This window comes from Embiotoca jacksoni, unplaced genomic scaffold (assembly GCF_022577435.1).
Source record: "Embiotoca jacksoni isolate LCO1_2020_lvr unplaced genomic scaffold, fEmbJac1.0.p SCAF_120, whole genome shotgun sequence".
In the NCBI taxonomy this organism is placed as follows: domain Eukaryota; kingdom Metazoa; phylum Chordata; class Actinopteri; family Embiotocidae; genus Embiotoca; species Embiotoca jacksoni.
Window position 1 is genome coordinate 124,400 of NW_027185253.1, and position 19,509 is coordinate 143,908.

The following is a 19,509-nucleotide window of genomic DNA, read 5'->3' on the forward strand; positions in this document are numbered from 1 at the left end:
CAGTCAAATGAGCTATTCTGAGACTTGGGCAGCAGCGACGGACGCTTCAAGCTAAATTACTACTCGGAAATTCGCTCTGAAGTATTCGATTAAAAGTTCGCTTTACCGCCACCTTCAGACGCGAGTGACACATTACAGGTAAGTAATCAATAATCACTTATAGAGGAAGACGGAAAGCATGAACAGCTCGTTCAAAGTCAGGGAATTATGTTAAAGTGTGATTTGAGGTAATGCAGCCAGACTGACACGGCTGAGAAATGGGTCAGGATTTGTACTCAGAATGTCTTTTCCAACACGGAGCTTTAATATTAAGTAGAACATGAGCAGATGGAAGCTATAGACAAATACCAAAAAAATGAGAGAAAAGTGGATTTGGCCGCTTGTCTGCACATCCACCCACCATTTTACAAAGGGACTTGGCGTCCTCGGAGAACTTGCTGGAATATTCCTCCTCCACGTCCGTCACCAGCCGCTCCACTTCCTCCCTCTTGATCTTCTTCTTCCTCTGCTGGAAGGGCGACTGGCCCTCGATCATCTCGTACAGCAGGCAGCCGAGCGCCCACCAGTCGGGGCTGAAGGTGTAGCGTTCGTTTTTCACCACCTCTGGAGCTGAAGGACAGGAAGGAGGTGGAGGAGCGAGCGTTTTGTTTGGGTTTAAGGTTATATGCATAAAACAAATGTTTAACACTAAAATGCCAGCTTGAGACGATGTGCTAATACGTCCGCCACGAATACTCCATCACCAGCAAAAGTACGTGCGTGTATTTAAACTGTTAAGTAAAAGTACAAAAAAAAAAAAAAAAAAAAAAATCAGTAAAATACTTTAAAATGATGTAGAAGGAAGGAACATTTTTTAAATAACGTAAAAGTAAAAACGGTAAACTCTCAAACTGCGAAGCTGAAAGCACGAAAAGCGGAGAATAAAAATTGATCCTATTGATTGTTACAGAGTGTAAAATAAATGTAACGGAGAAAATAAGTATTTCCTTTTCAAATGTGGTGGCGCTCATATTTGTAGTTACTCGTGTAAATGTACTTCCTCGGTGAAGGTCAGATTCTTACCCATGTATCCAACCGTTCCCACCCGTCCCTTGATGGTCTGTCCCTCTGGGACGTGGACCGCTAGACCCAGATCCGATATCCTGATGTGGCCTGAACAAACAGACGTAAATAAAAAGATATTTTTAGACTCCCATTCAAAAAACGTCAACTTCTCTCTTGAAATACAAAGTCAACATATTTTTTTCCATAAACCACTGCGTTGTCATAAGTTCAAATCGCTCCTTCTGATCAGTGTCCTGGTGGTCCGTCTGAAAATAATTCAACAATTCATTTAGATATTAGGAATCAAAGAGAGCTACGTTTCAGTCAGATCCACCGATCACTCCTTCTCCCCAGCTGCCCCAAATATGGTCACTTTGGGCACCGAAAAAAAACCAAGATGGCAGACTGGAGAATTTCACACATCGACGGGTGACGTCACAACGGGGTTGCCGCTTGGTGAGCACACACCATTTTGAACTTTCCGTAGCCGAGCCACCGACCACGAGGTTTTCGTTCCTTGTGATTTATGGAAATAGAAAATCATCGTGTGTTACGATCCTTTCCGTCAAAGTGGGTTTTATGTCATCTGAGGAAACTCTGGATCTTTATTCTCATTAGTCACAGGAATTTGTCGCAATAAGATTTCTTCCGCACGAAGAATCGACACCTCTAAACCACTGCTCTGTAATTTGAGACTTTGAAATTGAACTTCATCTGGCGTGCAGATTTCAGCGCAACACAAACAAACATTTTCTCACGGTCAGGCTGGACAGTCTCGGCTTCGTCGGCCGGTTTTGAGGGACGATGTTTGTCTTATTGTCACACCAGCTCAGAAAAGTGATCACATTCTTGCATCTTTCTGGGATTGTAATTGCCTGTTTTTGTATGCCATTTAAACTCAGAGCCTCTGGCTTTCAAATCAGATCACTGCTGGCGTCACAGCGCCCTCTGGTGTTCAGCATCAGAAAGTCATAGTTCTGCATTAAATGCAGCAATAACAGCTTCACAGAATGAATAACACAAGACTTTTGATTCCACATAATAACATGACATAAAGACTGTTTCTGGACTGTTTCTGGAAAAGTCAAGTTTAGTCCCTTTATTTCCATTTAATTAAAAAAAATAAAATAAGCAATGCAAAATTGATTAAATTAATTATGTAAATTACAAATCTTACTTCAGTATGGGCCTCATTGTTCTGTCTTTAAATGAGTAAATAATTCCTAATAATTGATTTTGACAGTTAATTATTGATCTCTTGTTTGTTCAAAAAAAAAAAAAAAAAAAAAAAAAGTAAAGTTTGAACACCCATACGATCCGGTTGGAAGCTCTGGAACAAGACAGGACTATGAGACCGTTCTCAAACGTCACTTCTCTCCTGCTTTACATATACAGTTTGTAGTAAATCAGGGGTTTTAAAAGTCTGACACTCCAGACTTCTTTTATATTCAGATTCAAATCAGCAGATTTTAAGGGTGTTTATTTGCAGTACATCAGACTGTAATAATAGTGTTTAGATTTAACTTTCTTTTTTTTTTTAAGGTTAATAACGATCGAACTCACCGTGGTCATCCAGCAAGATGTTTTCTGGCTTTAAGTCCCTGCGCGGCAGAAGGAAGAGGAGGAGACGGTGAGAGGAAAAAAGACATGAGGGACGGGACGGGTGTTGCGCCGGTCTCCCGAGAGGACGCTCACCTGTAGACGATTCGCTCTCGGTTCAGGTCCTCCAGGCCGCAGCAGATCTCCGCGCAGTAGAAGACGGCCCTCCTCTCGTCGAAACCCGCCTCGCCCATGTGGTAGATGTGAAACTTCAGGTCTCCGCCGTTCATGAGGGTCAGCACGAGGCACAGGGCGTCCTTCGTCTCGTAGGCGTACGCTAAACTCACCTGCGCACACACACAGACACACACACACACACACACACACACACACACACACACACACACACACGCACACACACACACGCACACACACAATGGTTAATGCACCACAGGTGTGAATCAGGAGCATCCTTTACTCTTCACTCTAAACCAGTGGTTCGATTATATAACTGTGAATATGATCAAAATGTATTTTTTTTCTTCCATACAGTCGAGTTGTCCATGTTTAGGTTCGTTTCTGATCCATTTGTACGTTCAGCACTTCGAGCGTCAGCGGTTCGTTATGTTATTTATTCACGTAGGCTTTAGCTGAATATTTGAACCGTGCATCCGTGGATTTAAACTATTTCAAAGGTTTTATCAGTACCGTTTTCACTTCAGCTATTTCAACCTCGTAGTCGAGTGCTTCCCATCACTTTTTGCTAAACATATCAAGCGTTTATTCATAAGTTTGAGCTATTTTAACTGTTTGCGCATCACACTTAACTGAAAGCCTTCTGTTTGAGACCTGTGTTTTGCAAACTATTTGGCAATACTTTCAGCAAACTAAATCAACTCGATCAGCTGTTTATTACCTCCTCACCGTGTTCGTCATTTAAGGTAAATTCAGTTAAAGTTCAGTAAAGTTCCTGAAAACTTGCAAACTTGGTCAAAATATTTTTCCAGGTGGATTTTTCCTTTAATGAGAGATTTGCAGGAAGCTGATGACGTTGTTTCCTGCATACCTCCACAACTAAAAACAACACAACTTACTGCCAAAACTTCGAAGAAAAAAAAAAGAAGAGAATATAAACTAAACAAAGCTATGCGACTGTGTATTTTTACGTTGGGGAGGGGAGTCGGCAGGCCTGGGAACGCGGAACAACCGACTGTCTGCTGTCCAAATAAAATAAGCTGAATGAAGGCCAGAGATTCAAACCACAGCAGAGACAGAACAAACCTCAGTGTTGTCTTTTAATTACTGCGGCTGTAAATGTTGCACACGTCACGGTCCGTTGACGCCAATACTGGATAGGATGAAACCCGGTGATATTCTATATTTTCCTTCATGTAAACTAATTCTATAAAAGAGGCAAAACCAATAATGAAAGTTTCGCTTGTGCACCCTTAAAATGTTTTTTTTTTTCTTTTTTTCCCCAGGTATATTACCTGTATTAGTAAGTTTCATAACAATGTTACTTGCTAGATTGAGCGCACACACACACACACACACACACACACACACACACACACACACACACACACACACACACACACACTTCTTATTTTTTTTAGCTTGAGTCAGTAGCTGATTTTGCAACTCTACTGCTTGAATTCAAAACCGGAACAAGAAGCTGAAATAGATCCTACAAGGTCGTCATTTGGTTGGTTCATCCCTCCCTCCCTTCCTCCCTTCCTCCCTTCCTTCCTTCCTTCCTTCCTCCCTCTCTCCCTCCCTCTCTCCCTCCCTCTCTCAGGTAAGAGGAGATTCTTACTACAAATCTGCTGTTGACTTTCTCCAGGATCTGTTTCTCATTGAGCGCCATGGACTCTCCTTTCCTCTTCTTGATCCTCTTCTTCTCCAGCTTCTTGCAGGCGTACATTTTCCCCGTGGCCCGTACCTGACACGCACACACCTGAAGGGGGAGACAAAAATAAGAAAACCGGGAGCAGGAGTGCAGGAAAGAGTTCACATCCGAGGATTTTATTTATATATCTAAAGGAAAAAAAAAAAACCTGTCAAAAATAAAATATACAATGCACTCTCTTAATAAATCAGAGACTATTCCATCTTGTGACTTCACATTTTTGAGGTCATCAAAAGGACAAACAATATCGTGATTGTAATTACGAGGTAGAGCATGGAGAGCTGCGATGAAAAGGGAAATACCCCCCCCCCCCCCCCACAATTTTCATACCGTTACAAAATCGGACTTTTCTCCTCTCAGAGGGATACTGATGATGTGGACAAAACAACACCCCTTAAGATCAAGATTTAAAGAAAATAACATTACGCCATCAATATTGTACCCGTGACGCGCCTTTCTCTTGGCAAAAACTGTTCTAACTAATCACCAAAAACATGAAAGGCTGACAGCATGTTTGGTGGAGAAACAAATACAAATCTTATAATTCAAATTGATGGTTTACCTTGAGCAAAAAAAAAAAATGGATGCGAGTTACTAGCGTGAGCCTCAGTATCCTGAGGGCCACACAGTTCCTGTACTGCCATGCATCTCTTGCACACGCTGCCCTCTCAGAATTAAAGCGGCATTCGAACAATTTCGCAGTGTTCTTCTATGAAGTTGGATGACTGTGCATTTTGGTACGTAAAGTAGAGCTGACAGGCGCGGCTATTAAAACTACAGGGTCTTGATCTTAATTACAAAACACGGGTTCCACTGCCCCGGAGAAAAAGCTTCTTTTTTTTTTTTAATTATTACTGTAAATACCACTTTCGCCTGCAGTCCAGAACTGAAGTCTTTGAACAGATAAGCCTCTGTGCTTCATGAAATAATATATACTACATGTAAATGTCAAGCGGTTTTGCGTCAGTACGGACGTGTAATAGCTCATTCAGCGTGGCAGAAGGAGCGTGGACTCGTTTTTTTTTTTTTTTTTTTTTTTCCACTTCCATTGAAAATGCATTAGAAAGGGATCTCTTTGTCCGGTGTGAACAACAACGGATACTTCCACACTGACTCGGTCCATGTTTTTCTATGGTACCACAGATGCTGCAGATAAAGGACAATAACTGCATAGATCATGACTGGTATTGAGATGATTATTCATCGTGTGGATGCGTTGGCTTCACTTTCCAGACCCGGAGGCTACGTTTTTTAGGGGGGGGGGTTCCAGTTTTAACCCGTAATTCTGAAATTTTGGGATAATTTATATTCCTTAAAATTCAGTTTCCAATCACTTTGAATCTTTGAATCACCAAATCCGTTTTGCACCAACAAAACGAACAGTGACTCCTTACTTCTGTTTATGCTCCTCATTGTGTAATGACCCAACGCTTGTACATTTAATCAGTTATCACAGTTATCAGGATGGAATCAAAAGACTGGTTTTATAAGACTAATGTGTAGCATAGAGACATCATTCAGCGGTGTGTAATGGGATTTAGACACCACTGATTAAAGCCCCTCTTTTAAGAGAGCAAAGAAAGGATTCAGTTTGATACACTTTGCACAGCTGAAGGCCTTTAAGTCTTTGCGGCACTTGTTTCCTTGGCGACCTCACTGAAACACTTTCTTTGAACCAAAATAAATAATAAGCGCCATTTATAACTTTTAGTTATGTCCAGAGTGGGGCAAATAAACTCTATTTGGGCCAAGATTGTAGTCCTACAAGGCCGTAAAGATGCTAATCTGGACAAAACGAGGATTATGCAATTTGTTACTGGCGAGTGTCTCATTGACTTCCGTTTTTACGCTTCACTAAAATCCTGTAAAAAGACACACTTAAATCGTAACATGTATGCAAGACTCAGCAGGAGGGAAAATCAAAAACGGGTATTTTAAAACTGCTGTTGTTGAGATTATAAAATTAATTTCCCTTACATCTTGGTAGGCAACTTTATTAGTACCGAGACTGACCAAAACTCCTGCTGTGCAAAACGTTCAAGAAGAAATTAAGCCGGTTTTGAGTGTTTTGAGTGTCTTGTTGTCCGAGTTAAGATGATAATGTTATTTTTAATGAGTAAAGACTGCAAAAGTACTCACCTCTCCGAAACCGCCTTTTCCTAAAACTCTGTACTGTCTGAATGTATTTTTCGTCACGGGCTGCCTGTTGGACGGAGAGACAAACTCATTTATAGCACACGGCAACATGTAAAGAACATTTTAAATCAAGTCATCTGCTTACTGGACATACATTTTTTTTTTTTTTTTAAAAGTAAAGCACAAATGGACGGTTTCAAAAAGCAGTTTCAGGCCAATTCCATCTGATAAATATGCTTTTATTTTGAAAACGTGTTACGAAAGAGAATTTCTCCCACTGAGGCTGCAAATGCTGAACTATTAACCGCTGCAGCGCAACCTGGTGTTTAAAAAAGTTAACCAAAAATATTAACTTCAACTTCTCTGCTACAAATATGGGAAATTATAAGTTTCTAAATGGTGTTGTTCTTTTATAATAAATAAAAATATCTTCCAACCTCTTTTATTTTTAATATATATATATATATATATATATATATGTATTCTTAAAATCTTCATATATCCAGCTTAAATCCGGTTCACGTATGGATAAGAAGTGTGGGAACCAGAAAGTGTCCAAATTTAAAGAATGTGATCATTTAATAGGTTCACTGTGAAATTCAAATGATTCTTTTTTTTTTTCCATTGAAACTTCAAATAAAATGTTTCTCCATTTTCATTTGACAAATAAATCCTGTTTGTTTTTTCTGTTTGTGTCATTCACGATACAAACGTATTCCTGGATTAGTAGCGTTACATTGAACCCTGCTCACAGCTGGATGTTCAGTCCTGTTCAATCAGTCCATTAGTCTCCGGGTAAATAAGTCTCTGGAGTCGATCAGTCTGCTTCAGAGTCAAATTGTTTTTAGCTGCAGACTGTCAGAAGTCCTGATGCAGTGAAAGAACTTCTGTCAGCTCCTTACACTCTTCTCGCATCACTTGGTTCCATTTGTTTTCCAAGTTTGCCAGTGAAATCGAGCTATTGAGATTTGTTTTGTCTCCTCTCCTACTTTACAAGAACTATTAAATCCAAAAGGCATCTATGTGTTAATCAGCGCCGTATTCAAATCATGCGCTGGTTGTTTGGAAAGCACATTTTGCAACACTGACGACAACGCAGCAGCCGTGCTCGGACGGGAAAGGCCGAAAGGCAAGACAGCCGTTCTCCTCTCGAGGTATCTTACGATATTTACGCTCAGACGTTGTCATTTCAACGTCCAATATTTGGATCAAATACACTCACAGAGATCAAATGTCTGAATGCAAAGTTTTATCTGGTTAGCAGCCTGTGAGGCTGAAACAAAGCAGCCTTATTCTGCAGTAACTAAAGAGGAGAAAAGAAAACTTCGTTGAAAGGTTTTTCTTTGTTCTTTTTGTTTTGGCTCTTCTTCATCCTTCTATCGCTTCCATCTCTATCATCATCATCACCACCCTGATCTTCTGTATTCTCTAAAACACGTTTTTTTTTTTCCTGGTTTCCTCAGGTGGTTTGTTTTTGGCTGATCCGACAACAACAGTCGCTTAACCCCGAAACCAAAACACTCCGCAGGATCCGCAGTTTGTTTACGGCATCGCTGAGGTTTATTAAAGTTGGAGTCTGGGAACCGTCGGAGATCAGAGATCAACTTTCTGTCTGCAAACAAACCTGATAAAACCGAAAACGACCATTTCTCCACCGGCAAGTTAACACACCAACAAGACAATCCGACAGCGCCGTGGACAGGGTTTATTACATGGACTCAGGATCTTGGTATTTCCTGGGAATTTTAAACAGGAACTTTGGATTTTTTTTTTTTTTTTTTTTTTTTTTTTTTAGCGTGTTTATTTGTGTGTGTGTGTGAGTCTGTATGAAAAGCAGAAACAAGTGCACCAGTTTCCTCTGATTACTTTGTATGTTAAACTGGGTAAACTGACGGTCGTATCACATTTCATTTCACTTTTATCGGAGCCGTACAATCAATGCCCTCCCCCCACCCCCTCTTGTAGCAAGATGAATGAAAACATTAAAAAAAAAAAAAACACTTTTACAACCTCCTTTTACAAAGTAAAAACTGAATTCATACAAAATGGGACCCTTAAATCATCTCGATAAAAACTCTTCTTTTGGGGATATCTTGTTTCCAAGGTGCCATTAATTTAGATGACATACTTTGAGCTCTTTTTTTTTTAATGTTTCTTTTTGCCTGTAACTCACTCTTACTGCCCACCAGACCGTAAAACTTTGCTTATGAATGCAGACTGTGTCTGTGAGACCAGATTAAACAGCGGCCCGACCTGCTGCATCACGTTCCTCATAATCGATTACGAAAAAGCCTTCCAGGTAACCTGTGACGCAGCCGAATCACCCCATCTAACCTTTAGATGTTCAGGAAGCGGCCTGAAATTCAACCGAAAAGTGTAATCCTGCAGTTGTGCAATCACAAACCCGAATCTTGAAATGTGTGTGACGGTGATTTTGGTCCAGAGATTGCGTCATCCCCCCCCCCCCCTTGAGGCGATGAAGACACCGGGGGGCGGGGGGCGGGGGGGAAGTGATGAGGCAAATCACTGAGCGAGTCGTTACACTGACGTGTGCATTACAGAGGAACGGCAGCAGAGAGAACAGAGAAACAGATCGAGACAGCGAGGCCGAGTTTGACATCAAACTTTACCTCTCCAGCCACTTCCACTGGAGGAACCTGTTGTAGTACATGCTGTCGAGGTAGTCGGCGAAGGGCGCCACGCTCAGGTAGTCGTGGATCAATCTGGAAGATAAACAGTCAACAACATCGACTGGTCATTTTCGAGTCCCAAAATGAGCCACATTCACCGCCACTCAATTGCATGAGAGTTGATTTGGAGAGGAAACAATCAGTAAACTGACAGAACAGAATTCAAGAGTACTTGTGTGTCCATTAATGACTGAATCGCTTTTTTTTATAGGTTGTTGTTTTTTTTCCCTGAGGGCAGTAATGATTCATGGGATGGATCTGTACTTTCCAAGTTACTTCACGTATTTGGAAAACTTCGAAAGCCACAGAACGATCTGATAACTCCCTTGTAGATAAAAACAAGACTGCTGCGGTGTTACAGGGTGTTGTGTGGCAGTGCAGAAACGCCTTAAATTGCAATACCACTGAGATCCACTGGGGGCTGCTCCCAACAAAACTCTGGCTCCAATAGACGTCCATTCAAAGAGTCATCTTCTCTCATAACATACAAATTCAAGACATTTATTTCCTTCCAACTGTCGTTTTGTCCTAATTTTTGAATTGTTGACTCCCTCTCTGTAATGTTAGAAGGACTTTACTAGGTATTATATAAATCATTTAAATTGCATTAAATTGGAAATTGAATTGAACTCATGAGGGCGTTATTACTGCAAATGTAAAGTTCACGCATGTGTTTCCAACTGCGATGCAACAGAGGAGGAAAAAGTAATTTACTAAATAGCCCAAGTTCGAAATGAAAGCGAGCGTTTGGATTAATTTCAGATTTGATCATCTTCAGAGAAAGGAGCTTAACTGGAGGAATACGCTGCCTTCAGGACCGGCTTTTGTTCTCACCGCTGGGAATGAATACAGAAAGGATCAAATCAAACCGTCTCCATCAAGGTCACTTGCTCAGATACCGACAAATAAAAGAGTCCAAAGTGCGAGGTAACGTGCAGTTAGTTTGAATTCAAATGAGAAATAAGACTGCTGAACTCTCACTGCATTGAAACAGTCATGAGACTTGTAGACAAAAAGAAAAAGATTGAAACCTCGCCAGCCTGTAATCCCCCCCCCCCAATAAAGATAAACAAACTGCGTTGTGGCGTTGCAGATGTAGTAAATAAAAACCCATGCCTCGTACTTGATGCAACTTGAAAAAGCGACTGTGCTGCCCGGAGCCTTCGCAAACAAGCATGAACAGAGCCGTTAAGAGGATGTTACTCAATGTGTGAGCGTTGTTTATGGAACGACGCTCTTCCTCGTCTCAGAGACACTTGAACACAGAGGTTTTGTTTTTTCTTCCTTATTTCTTGTGAATCACAATTTCTCCTTGTTTTTAAGTCGGATTTTTTTTTTTTTTTTTTTAAACGATTCATGGGTTCACGGTTAAAAAGCTCACGCTATACGCGTTATAGATCTGGAGCTGCTCTGTCGTGAGAGAGATCCGAGAGCAGAAATTTTGCCAACAGAGAAGGGGAAGTCTGAGACGAACGGTTTTGAAAGAGAGCCGAGCAAGTCCTCCAAAGAGCGGCGACTTTCGCGGAGACTTTGGATTGAGAGAACGCAACAATATTTTATTGTGAAAACCAGGAATCATGCTCTCAAATTGAAGAAGCATGTTCTTGACTGGTGGCGTTGATATGTTTCCCCCGATTGTTCTTTACCACTGCGCTTCAAAGAAACAAGAAAATATTTACGTTGAAGAAGCTGGAATAAGATCATTTTAACATAAAAAAAAAAAAAAAAACGATTATCAAAATATTGGGCAATTTTCAAAGCCGCTGATCGTTGCAGATTTACCTTCGACGAATTCAGACTCGGAAACAAAAAGATAGGAAAAGTCTTAACGACAGCAGCGTCTCGAGCCTCCTGACTTCAAAAACTGGAGACTGAGCCAAAAACCCGAATCCGAGACAGAGCCGACATTCAGGTTTGAGTTCAGGCTCTCGTGTCACTTCGGGCCGGCAGTGATCGCTTCGGTGCGTATTTTTTTTTTTTGAATGTGTGATCCCTTTTTGAACAGAACAGAAACCTCATAGACACAGAGAGATGATGCGTGTGAGGATATTTTGGGATGAGCACTGACTCCATTTAAAACAGAGGGCTGTTTTATTTCAAAGGAAACGCAGGAAATGTGGCCTATTTATACGATTTAATCCGTGAAATTCCGCGGTAGCGTCTTTGGTTAGCCGGCACCTCATGTGATGTCATTACGCCGACAGTGTGCTGTTTTGGAAAAACAAACGGCTATTGTGTGAATATTGATTCTTCAGGTCTGACAGTTGTCACTCCCGGCAGGAAAATACCAAACTCAGCCCAGCAGGGGGTGGGGAGTGACGATAGGCAATGAAAAATGAATTGACTTTATATTTCATGAGAGAAGTTGGTGCATTTGTGAATGGGGGTCCATTGGGGTCAGTGTGTGTTTTTTTGGAGCCACCCTCTAGTGGCCCTCAGTGGTATTGCACTTTAAGGGAGTCTTCAAGGAAACACTGTCGTAACTATTTCTTACCGCAAGCGCTCGTATTGTTTAAGTGAGGCACACATCTCGATTTTGTGAAACATTTTCCACATCGTGCAAATGAGAAATATAAAATAATAAACAAATGAATTAAATCCCTTTCGAATTCTTTGAATTCTTTTTTAGAATTTCATCCAAGTTCCTCAGGCAGTTCTTGGTCCCCTGAGGACACTCCTGCAAAGGAAACGCCCAAAGGGACATATTTTCTTTTCTGACATTTTATAAACCAAATGATTACATAATAATAATCTATACTGATTCATAACGTTACTTACACACCTAAAATAAGAGAATAAAACACTGTAATGTTCCCCTTTTTGAAAGCGGGCTAAACAAAATAACGGATCAATGTAAACCAGTGCAAATTTCACTCTTACTTGGTACATTCCTTGAAGAGCTCTTTGCAGGCCTCCTGATTCAGCCTCTCGGCGCACTGAGCCTTCATGGCCTCCTCCAACTCAGACACGTGGTCCTCCGACTTCACCAGAAAGAAAAAAAAGAAAAAGAGACAAAGATCGAATGACGTCCAGGTAAACATGGCGACTCAACTCTGGCAGTGAACTTGCAGCGGAAAGCCGGCTGGACCGGGTTGGAGGCGGTGCCGGCGGGTGATTATCCTCAACACTCTGCAGACTGAGGCGTGCTCAGACTTGTGTTGGGCACAGGTGGAGGTGAAAACCACAGAGACACCGACTCGGCAGGAACAAACAGGACTGATGATCATTTCCATCATTCATATATTAAGTCATATTAATGTCAATTAATGTGCAGTGTCCCTGTGCAAACACGGTGGTGCGTTCAGGGACACTCTGTAAGTATAAGTATGTATAAAATCGAGCTCATCCGAAGCTTGATTTGATTTTGAATTTGATAGAGCGTTACATATTTATTTCTTTTTTGTGTTTTCTTGCTTTAGAGGTGCTTTGCATGTGACTGCATCCATGGAAAATGTCATTCTGACATAAAAACTGGTGTGATCGTGGTCAAATTCAAGTTACATATCACTCACTGCATAATTCACAGCAACATTTTTCTTTTAAAGTGCTCAAAGGCATTTATTTTTACTTGAACTAACCAAAATGAAAAGCTTAACACATTTTGACGCATTTTCATGTTGAATGGAATTTAGCGGCGACTTTGTCTTTTTCTTCAGATTTTTATCTTCAGTGTGTCTGTTTGTTAAAGTCTAACCGTCATTCCTTAAGTCTGCATCGCTCTAGCTTTTAGCTATATATCTAATACAGTAAAAACATTGTTCTCATGAGATAGCAAATAAATAGCTAGATGTAAATATAGCTATTTAATCATGTATTTATATAAATAAATTAATACATTTGTGGCTAAAACGTACAAAACTCTCTGTATAAACCTTAAAGAAAATAGGTTACGCGCCGCTCGCTCTGAACCCGCCCCCAATCTGTGATGTCAGAGGTGACATCACTCTGACAGGGACACGAACGGACAGAAAGTCCATGAAAGCAGCGCCCACCGTTGGGTTGAAGTATTTGTCGACGAGCTCCTGACCGCACTCCTTCCTCTTCTCGTCTGGAGTCACCTCGTACTCCGCCTGCACACAAACACACAAATCACCACGCAATGAGGCGACGCCTTACTACAGCAATGATTACCCACGTTTGAGCAGTTTCAGAAGTCAGGAGTCCAAAGCTTATAAAATGACGAACACGTACATGCTTTCACACCCACAGGTGATGTGCTGCTATGATAAGATGGAGGTGGAGGGAAGATATTTTATTTCTCATTTTATCCTTTTAATATGAAGCACTGTAAGCTACACAACTGATGAGCTTGGTGTTGTTTGAAAGACGACACGTTTTCAAGTGAACCTGAGAAATATTTGAGGAAACATTTAGAAGTTCCCGACACGCACACTGAAAAATAAATCTTTCAAATTCTCCAATATTGTTTTGGGTCATCAGTCAAACCGAAGCAGATCAGTGGCGTTGATCAAGTTTGACCGATGACTTGCGATGAGATTTGCGTCAGTAACAGAAGGGATGCAAGGTACTAAATTTCCCCACCGTGAGATTAATAAAGTGTAAATGAATAAATAATAAAGTCTAGAGTCTAAGGAGAGCGATTGAAACCCTGAAACGTGCTGGGTGGGAATATCGTAGTCTGGAGTCGGACACCTGCGGCGAATCGACTCCACCCTGACAGAGAAGTAGCTTTTCAGTTTTTAATCAGCTTGAAGTCATCAATTTGGACTATTTTTCCAAATCTGATTAAATCATTGTGATAATATGATGACTTCACTGAAGGTCAATAAACAGTATTATTGAATCAGCTGCAGTCCTGTCTGCTCTTGACTTCAGAAAACCCAATTTAAGGTTTTAATTGAAGAGTTTTGGGAGGCCTTCGTCCACACCCTGCAGCACATGAAATTATTGCATCTCTTCCTCCTCTTCCTCCTCCTCCTCCTCACCGGCTCAGAGTGACCTATAGTAAACTGAGCCTGACTGGAAAACTCCAAAGTGCTTCCTCCTCCTGTGAGAGCCTGTAAACTAACGCTAAGTGACAGCGGAGACAGTTCAAATCTCATTTTCATCGCTCCATCTCGTCCTCCGTCGGAGCTCTCAGAGACGAGACGGGAAGCGGTTGTCGGGTAAAAGAGAGCGTAATTGCTTCGTGCGCGAGTCGTGTCAGCCGGACGACTGACAGCTGCAAAAAAAAGCAGGTTCGTCCAAGCCGGCGAGTCCGAGCGGAGTTTTCATTAACTGTGCACCCAAAAAAAAAAAGAAAAAAAAAAAGACTCCTATCTCCCTCCTGTCTCTCTCACACACACACACACACACACACACACACACACACACACACACACACACACGCATACACACTTCAGTGGGGATAAAACAACAGCGTGACTGAAACATTCCTCAAGTGAGCAAAGCGAGCAGCGAGTCGTTCAATGTGACAGATGAGGTCAGCAGAGTGTGTGTGTGTGTGTGTGTGTGTGTGTGTGTGTGTGTGTGTGTGTGTGTGTGTGTGTGTGTATGTGTGTGTACGGCCTAATTTTTGTCCGAAACCATTGTAGTGAGGACATTTCTGTATTACGAGGACATTCACAACTTCAAACATCCGTCTGATGGCTGGGGCTCAGTTTCAGGGTTCTGGTAAGACTTGGAGTCAGGAATTTACTTGTGATGGTTGAAGGGGGCCAGAGAATGCATTATGTCAGTGAGGGTCCTCACAACTGTAGAAAGGCCAAGATGTGTGTGTCAGGGATGAAGCATAGGAGGTCGGAGAGGACGACTCACTGACGCAGTTTTCCCCGAGAAGTTCCTGTATTTCATTAACCAGATATTAAACTCCACTTCCTCCTCCTCCTCCTCTTCCTCCTCCTCCTCAAAACTTCAAGAGTTTCATTCATGCATTTCAGGATAATTAAACTTCCTGTATCAAAAGCCCAACACAAGAAGACGCTCACCATTTAACGTCCAGCTGCATCCTTATAAAAAAACCTTAATTAAAAAAAAAAAAAAGTAGCTGTTTAAAGGGTCAGTTCACCCAAATTGCAGTAGATATATTTTCACACAGTTGTGGTTTTATTTGTGGAGACCTTTTTTTGTTTCCACTCAGTACAATGAGGGTGAGTGTGCTTTAGTTTGGGTTACTCGCACCTGGAAAAAAATAAAAAGCTCAGTTTAGCTGTCTAATTCAGTAGGAAGGTTTCGGTGTGGGTATCAGCTGATTTTAGTTAAAAAAAAAATGTGTTTAAAAAAGATAAAATAACCACATAGCCTCATTGGTAGAGATCAAAAACACAGAAAACTTAAAAACTATTATTTTGGAAGAAAACAAGAAAACACATTTCTGTCACAGAATGTTCTATTACAGGAAACGAGGAGGATTTCAGGGAAGAAGAAGAAGAAAAAAAAGTCCTTGAGAAACCCCGCCTCCTTCCTTCAATCCTACACACACACACACACACACACACACACACACTTCTATATCTTTGAGGACCATCACTGACATCTATTTAAACCTCAGTCTGACCTCAACCCTAAAAACAAAGCCTCAAACAGCCCCTTTGAAGGAAAGACAGACGTACAAACACGCACACACACACGCACACACACACACACACACACACACACACACACACACACACACACACACACACACACACACACACTTCATTCCTTTTGTTGTTCCACACAAGTCGACATGGAAGACGGCGTTTTAGGTCACAACTCTGCGACAGGACGAGCTCTCTTCTTACCACAGCGTCCAGGAACTTGACGCAGCGTCTCAGCTCGGCTCGAGTCTCGCAGAACTGTCTGAACAGTAAGCGTCCGATGGGCTGCCGCTCGCACAGGCTGCTGTAGTCCTTCTCTGCACAGAGAAAAACACACATGAGAAAAATCAGAGCTAGTTTGCCTTGAAATGAGGATCTGCCACCACTCGTGGATCAAAACATTTCTGTGAAAATAATAATATTTAAGGACAATTTAATGCCAACTGCATTCCACAGCGAAGGCCACATGCTCCGTCTTTTACCCAGTGCAAAGCAGCATCGAGCATCTACACCCAGTTGGCACTCAAAGTAGCCCCGCCCTCAATTATGCTTCACCTTTAAGCCTTAATACAATGTACACAGGTGAGTCATACAAAAATGTATCAGCGGTACAATTGTCATGAACGGGAATATTAGCTATAGAGAGCAAAGCTGTTTTTGTACGAGTCTGTAAACAGGTTTATTTCTGCTGTGAGGTCGGGCATTTTAAAATGGGGGTCAATGGCGATTGACTCGCTATTAAAGACAGCCTCAAGTGGCCGATTAAGAAACTGCAGTTTCCTACGTTGGCTGTATTTTACAGCCCTTGAAGTTGCAGCTTGGGTGGTTGCATGGAGGGGGAGGGGGGGTTCAATAGACATGAGAGGTTTTTTTGAGCTTGTCTGTCCAGCTGTTCTCCAGCAAAAGAAAACAAAAAGAAAGAAATAAAAAAAACACCAAGGAAACGTGCATTTGCATCTGTGACTCATTGAGATGCAAAACGATTCAGTAGGATTTACGCACAAACAAATGTGATTTGGGGAAGACCGGAGAAGTCAGAGTGACTGTCGTAAGTGGAGAAAAAAAAAACCTTTCAACCAGAGCAGACGAATGTAATCTAACCCAGGATCACATTCAGGATCTTCCAACAGCTTCAACAGGACAGAACAAGCTTATAACCCTTTTAAAATGGGGCCTTATCAGAAAATGATATGAAGCCCAAAAAAACACGGGCGCGATGGACAATGGGAAAAGTTCCCCTTCCTCATCCTTTGTGAGAGTGCAGCAGACTGAGGAGAGGAAGTCGAGCTACATGAGGACAGAGTAGAAGATGATCCGCTACAGGGACGGCGAAGAACAAAAAGAAAGAAAACGTTTTTTTGGTTTTTTTGGCACGCCGACGTGTGAACGTTATGAAGCCTCCAGTTCAGATTCGTCCCCATCTTTGCTAGTTCGGAGCGGTTTGGAAGCAGGAAGCGACCATATTTAGATGAGCCGGGGGGAGGAGCCAGCGGTGGATCCGACTGATCTGATACTACGTACCGCCCACCGATAGCTGTAAACCTGACTGCACCGCAGGTCTGTTAATCAAACAGACCAGGGCTTTTTGAAGCTTATTTTATAATTTATGACGGATTATTTTCAGATGGACCTCCAGAAAACGAATAAGAAGGAGCGACTTTAACGAATGACGTACAGAAAACTTATATTGACTGAGAATTTCACGAGAGAAGTGTAATTGGGTTCAATGGAGTCAACCTCTGGTGTTCCTCATTTTTTTGGAGCAGGATGCTACTTCCACTTTTATATACAGTCACTAGTTTGAATGGTCACTGATTTATCAATATAAACCGACATATTCCGCTCTGTTTGTTGGCACGTTTCAGTCATAAAAAATGTCCCCTCGGGCAAAAAAAAAGAAATGAAAGATGCTACCGGTTGCCTTTTTCCATGATGCAACCAGCAGCCTCTTTTAGTTGGACATTTCCTGGACCCGGCACAGAAAATGAACTTTGGGTTTAGCGTCCCTTTAATTGTTTGCCGATTCATTTCCTCTATGTGACCCGGTGACTGACGGCTCCACGGTGCCTCGTTCTGTCGGGTTCTTCTCCGTTTTTATCCCGCTCGGAGTTCTTCTGCTCTACTTATCGCCCCGCCGCTGCGTCTCTCTTTGTTTCCCCTCTAACGACCTTCTTTCTCTCCACAGAGTGAGCAGAGCTGGTCAGCGTGAAGCAGAGCCGAGCCAACGGCAGCGAAAACAAAGGAATCGGTGGAGGACAAAGAAAGTCAAAGGAAACGATGACGAGCGTCGGATGTCTGGAGAGGCAACGGGAGAAATCACGAGGCGGTCGGCTCTAATTAACATTTCTAATTAACAGTCTACGGATCCAGTTTATGTTCCAAACCATTATTTTCCTTTCAAAATTAGCTTAATTGCGGTTCATGGGGCTACTCGGCCGCTCATGCGTGAAGCGTGACACCCCCCCAAGTTCGGAGAATTATCTGGTTGCGACTCGGTGGACTTTCTCAATGGCTCACCGGGGGTGTGATGTACGGCACAGAACGCGCAGCGCATCGGCACACAGGCAGCTTCAACAAAGAGCTCTCTGTCGGGCCTCGCAGTCCCTACGGTGGATTGCGACGCCACGGGTTTGAAACCGGATCGGGGACTCTGCACTTCTGACCGTATCCGTCTATTTATAAGCTATCAAGCAGATATTGTGCGGTGGCGTTTCACTTGCGAGTCTGTTTAATGATGCCGAAAACAGTTTCTCTCTTTGTTGCCAACGGATCACAACAACTACCGGATGCACCGGCATGAAAGCTGGCAAAAGATATTAACGTCCCTCCAAGTATGAACCGCAATAACGCTGGCATTTAGTCTGGCGTCATCCTCAGGTCAAAAATACTAATTTGTATAACGACATTCCCACCTGTTGGTGGCATTCAGTTTGAGAAACCATCTCTCGAGATGCACAAAAAAAAAAAACGGACTGGGTCTCGTCTCTGTTGCTGGGCGGTTGCTAAGGGTCGGACGACTTACCGTAGCAGTAAACGCCGCATGCGTTACATGAGAGTCTGCCGATTGTTTTTTGTTTTTTCCAGCTCTTAGTCATAACCCATGCGTTGCCATGGAAACGGAGATCACGCCAACACAACGCAATCGCCTCGGTACAATAATGACATTAAAGCGCACCCTCTCACGTAATATCAATTAAATCACTTTTTTTTTTTCCTTCTTTTTTCTAACATCCGGCAGATAAGCTTTCTAACAATGGAAGACAGTCAACAGTGTCGATAACTCTGTGGTGCAACACAGAAATGCTGCATATCACTCATGGTATAAAACATTATATTAGATAATGTGGTACATGTCAGGGGATAATAAAGGAAGAGAAGAGAACAAACTGCAGAGAACAACCTGTTTCCGACATACAAGGAAGTAGAGATACTTGATACATGAAGCCGCCCTCCCACTCTCCTCTTTTTGCCAACAGTCAAATTCGTACAAGATTTTTAAAGATGAAACATTGCTTCCCTTTGTATAGCTCACCTGTAATCTTTTTTTTTTTTTTCTATCTCTCAACCTCGCCTTGTACTTTCCCTGTTTCTCACTGATCGGTTTGTCCTCTCCTCTGTGGTACACTAGCTTTTCAAAACACCTGTGGTTTTG

The 19,509-nt window shown here is 42.1% G+C and overlaps 1 protein-coding gene across 1 annotated transcript in view; it reads right to left on the minus strand.

Annotated features, from left to right (window-relative positions):
- The window catches only part of grk6 (G protein-coupled receptor kinase 6), a 35,076-nt gene that overhangs the window by 5,441 nt on the left and 10,126 nt on the right, over nucleotides 1-19,509 (minus strand). The window contains exons 3-12 of the mRNA XM_069145289.1: nucleotides 16,062-16,174; nucleotides 13,311-13,388; nucleotides 12,199-12,299; nucleotides 9,259-9,351; nucleotides 6,632-6,695; nucleotides 4,400-4,540; nucleotides 2,740-2,930; nucleotides 2,608-2,645; nucleotides 1,063-1,152; nucleotides 401-609 (exon numbers count right to left, since the gene is read on the minus strand). Coding sequence (XP_069001390.1) covers nucleotides 401-609; nucleotides 1,063-1,152; nucleotides 2,608-2,645; nucleotides 2,740-2,930; nucleotides 4,400-4,540; nucleotides 6,632-6,695; nucleotides 9,259-9,351; nucleotides 12,199-12,299; nucleotides 13,311-13,388; nucleotides 16,062-16,174 — 1,118 coding nt within the window. The remainder of the gene's footprint in view (nucleotides 1-400; nucleotides 610-1,062; nucleotides 1,153-2,607; nucleotides 2,646-2,739; nucleotides 2,931-4,399; nucleotides 4,541-6,631; nucleotides 6,696-9,258; nucleotides 9,352-12,198; nucleotides 12,300-13,310; nucleotides 13,389-16,061; nucleotides 16,175-19,509) is intronic.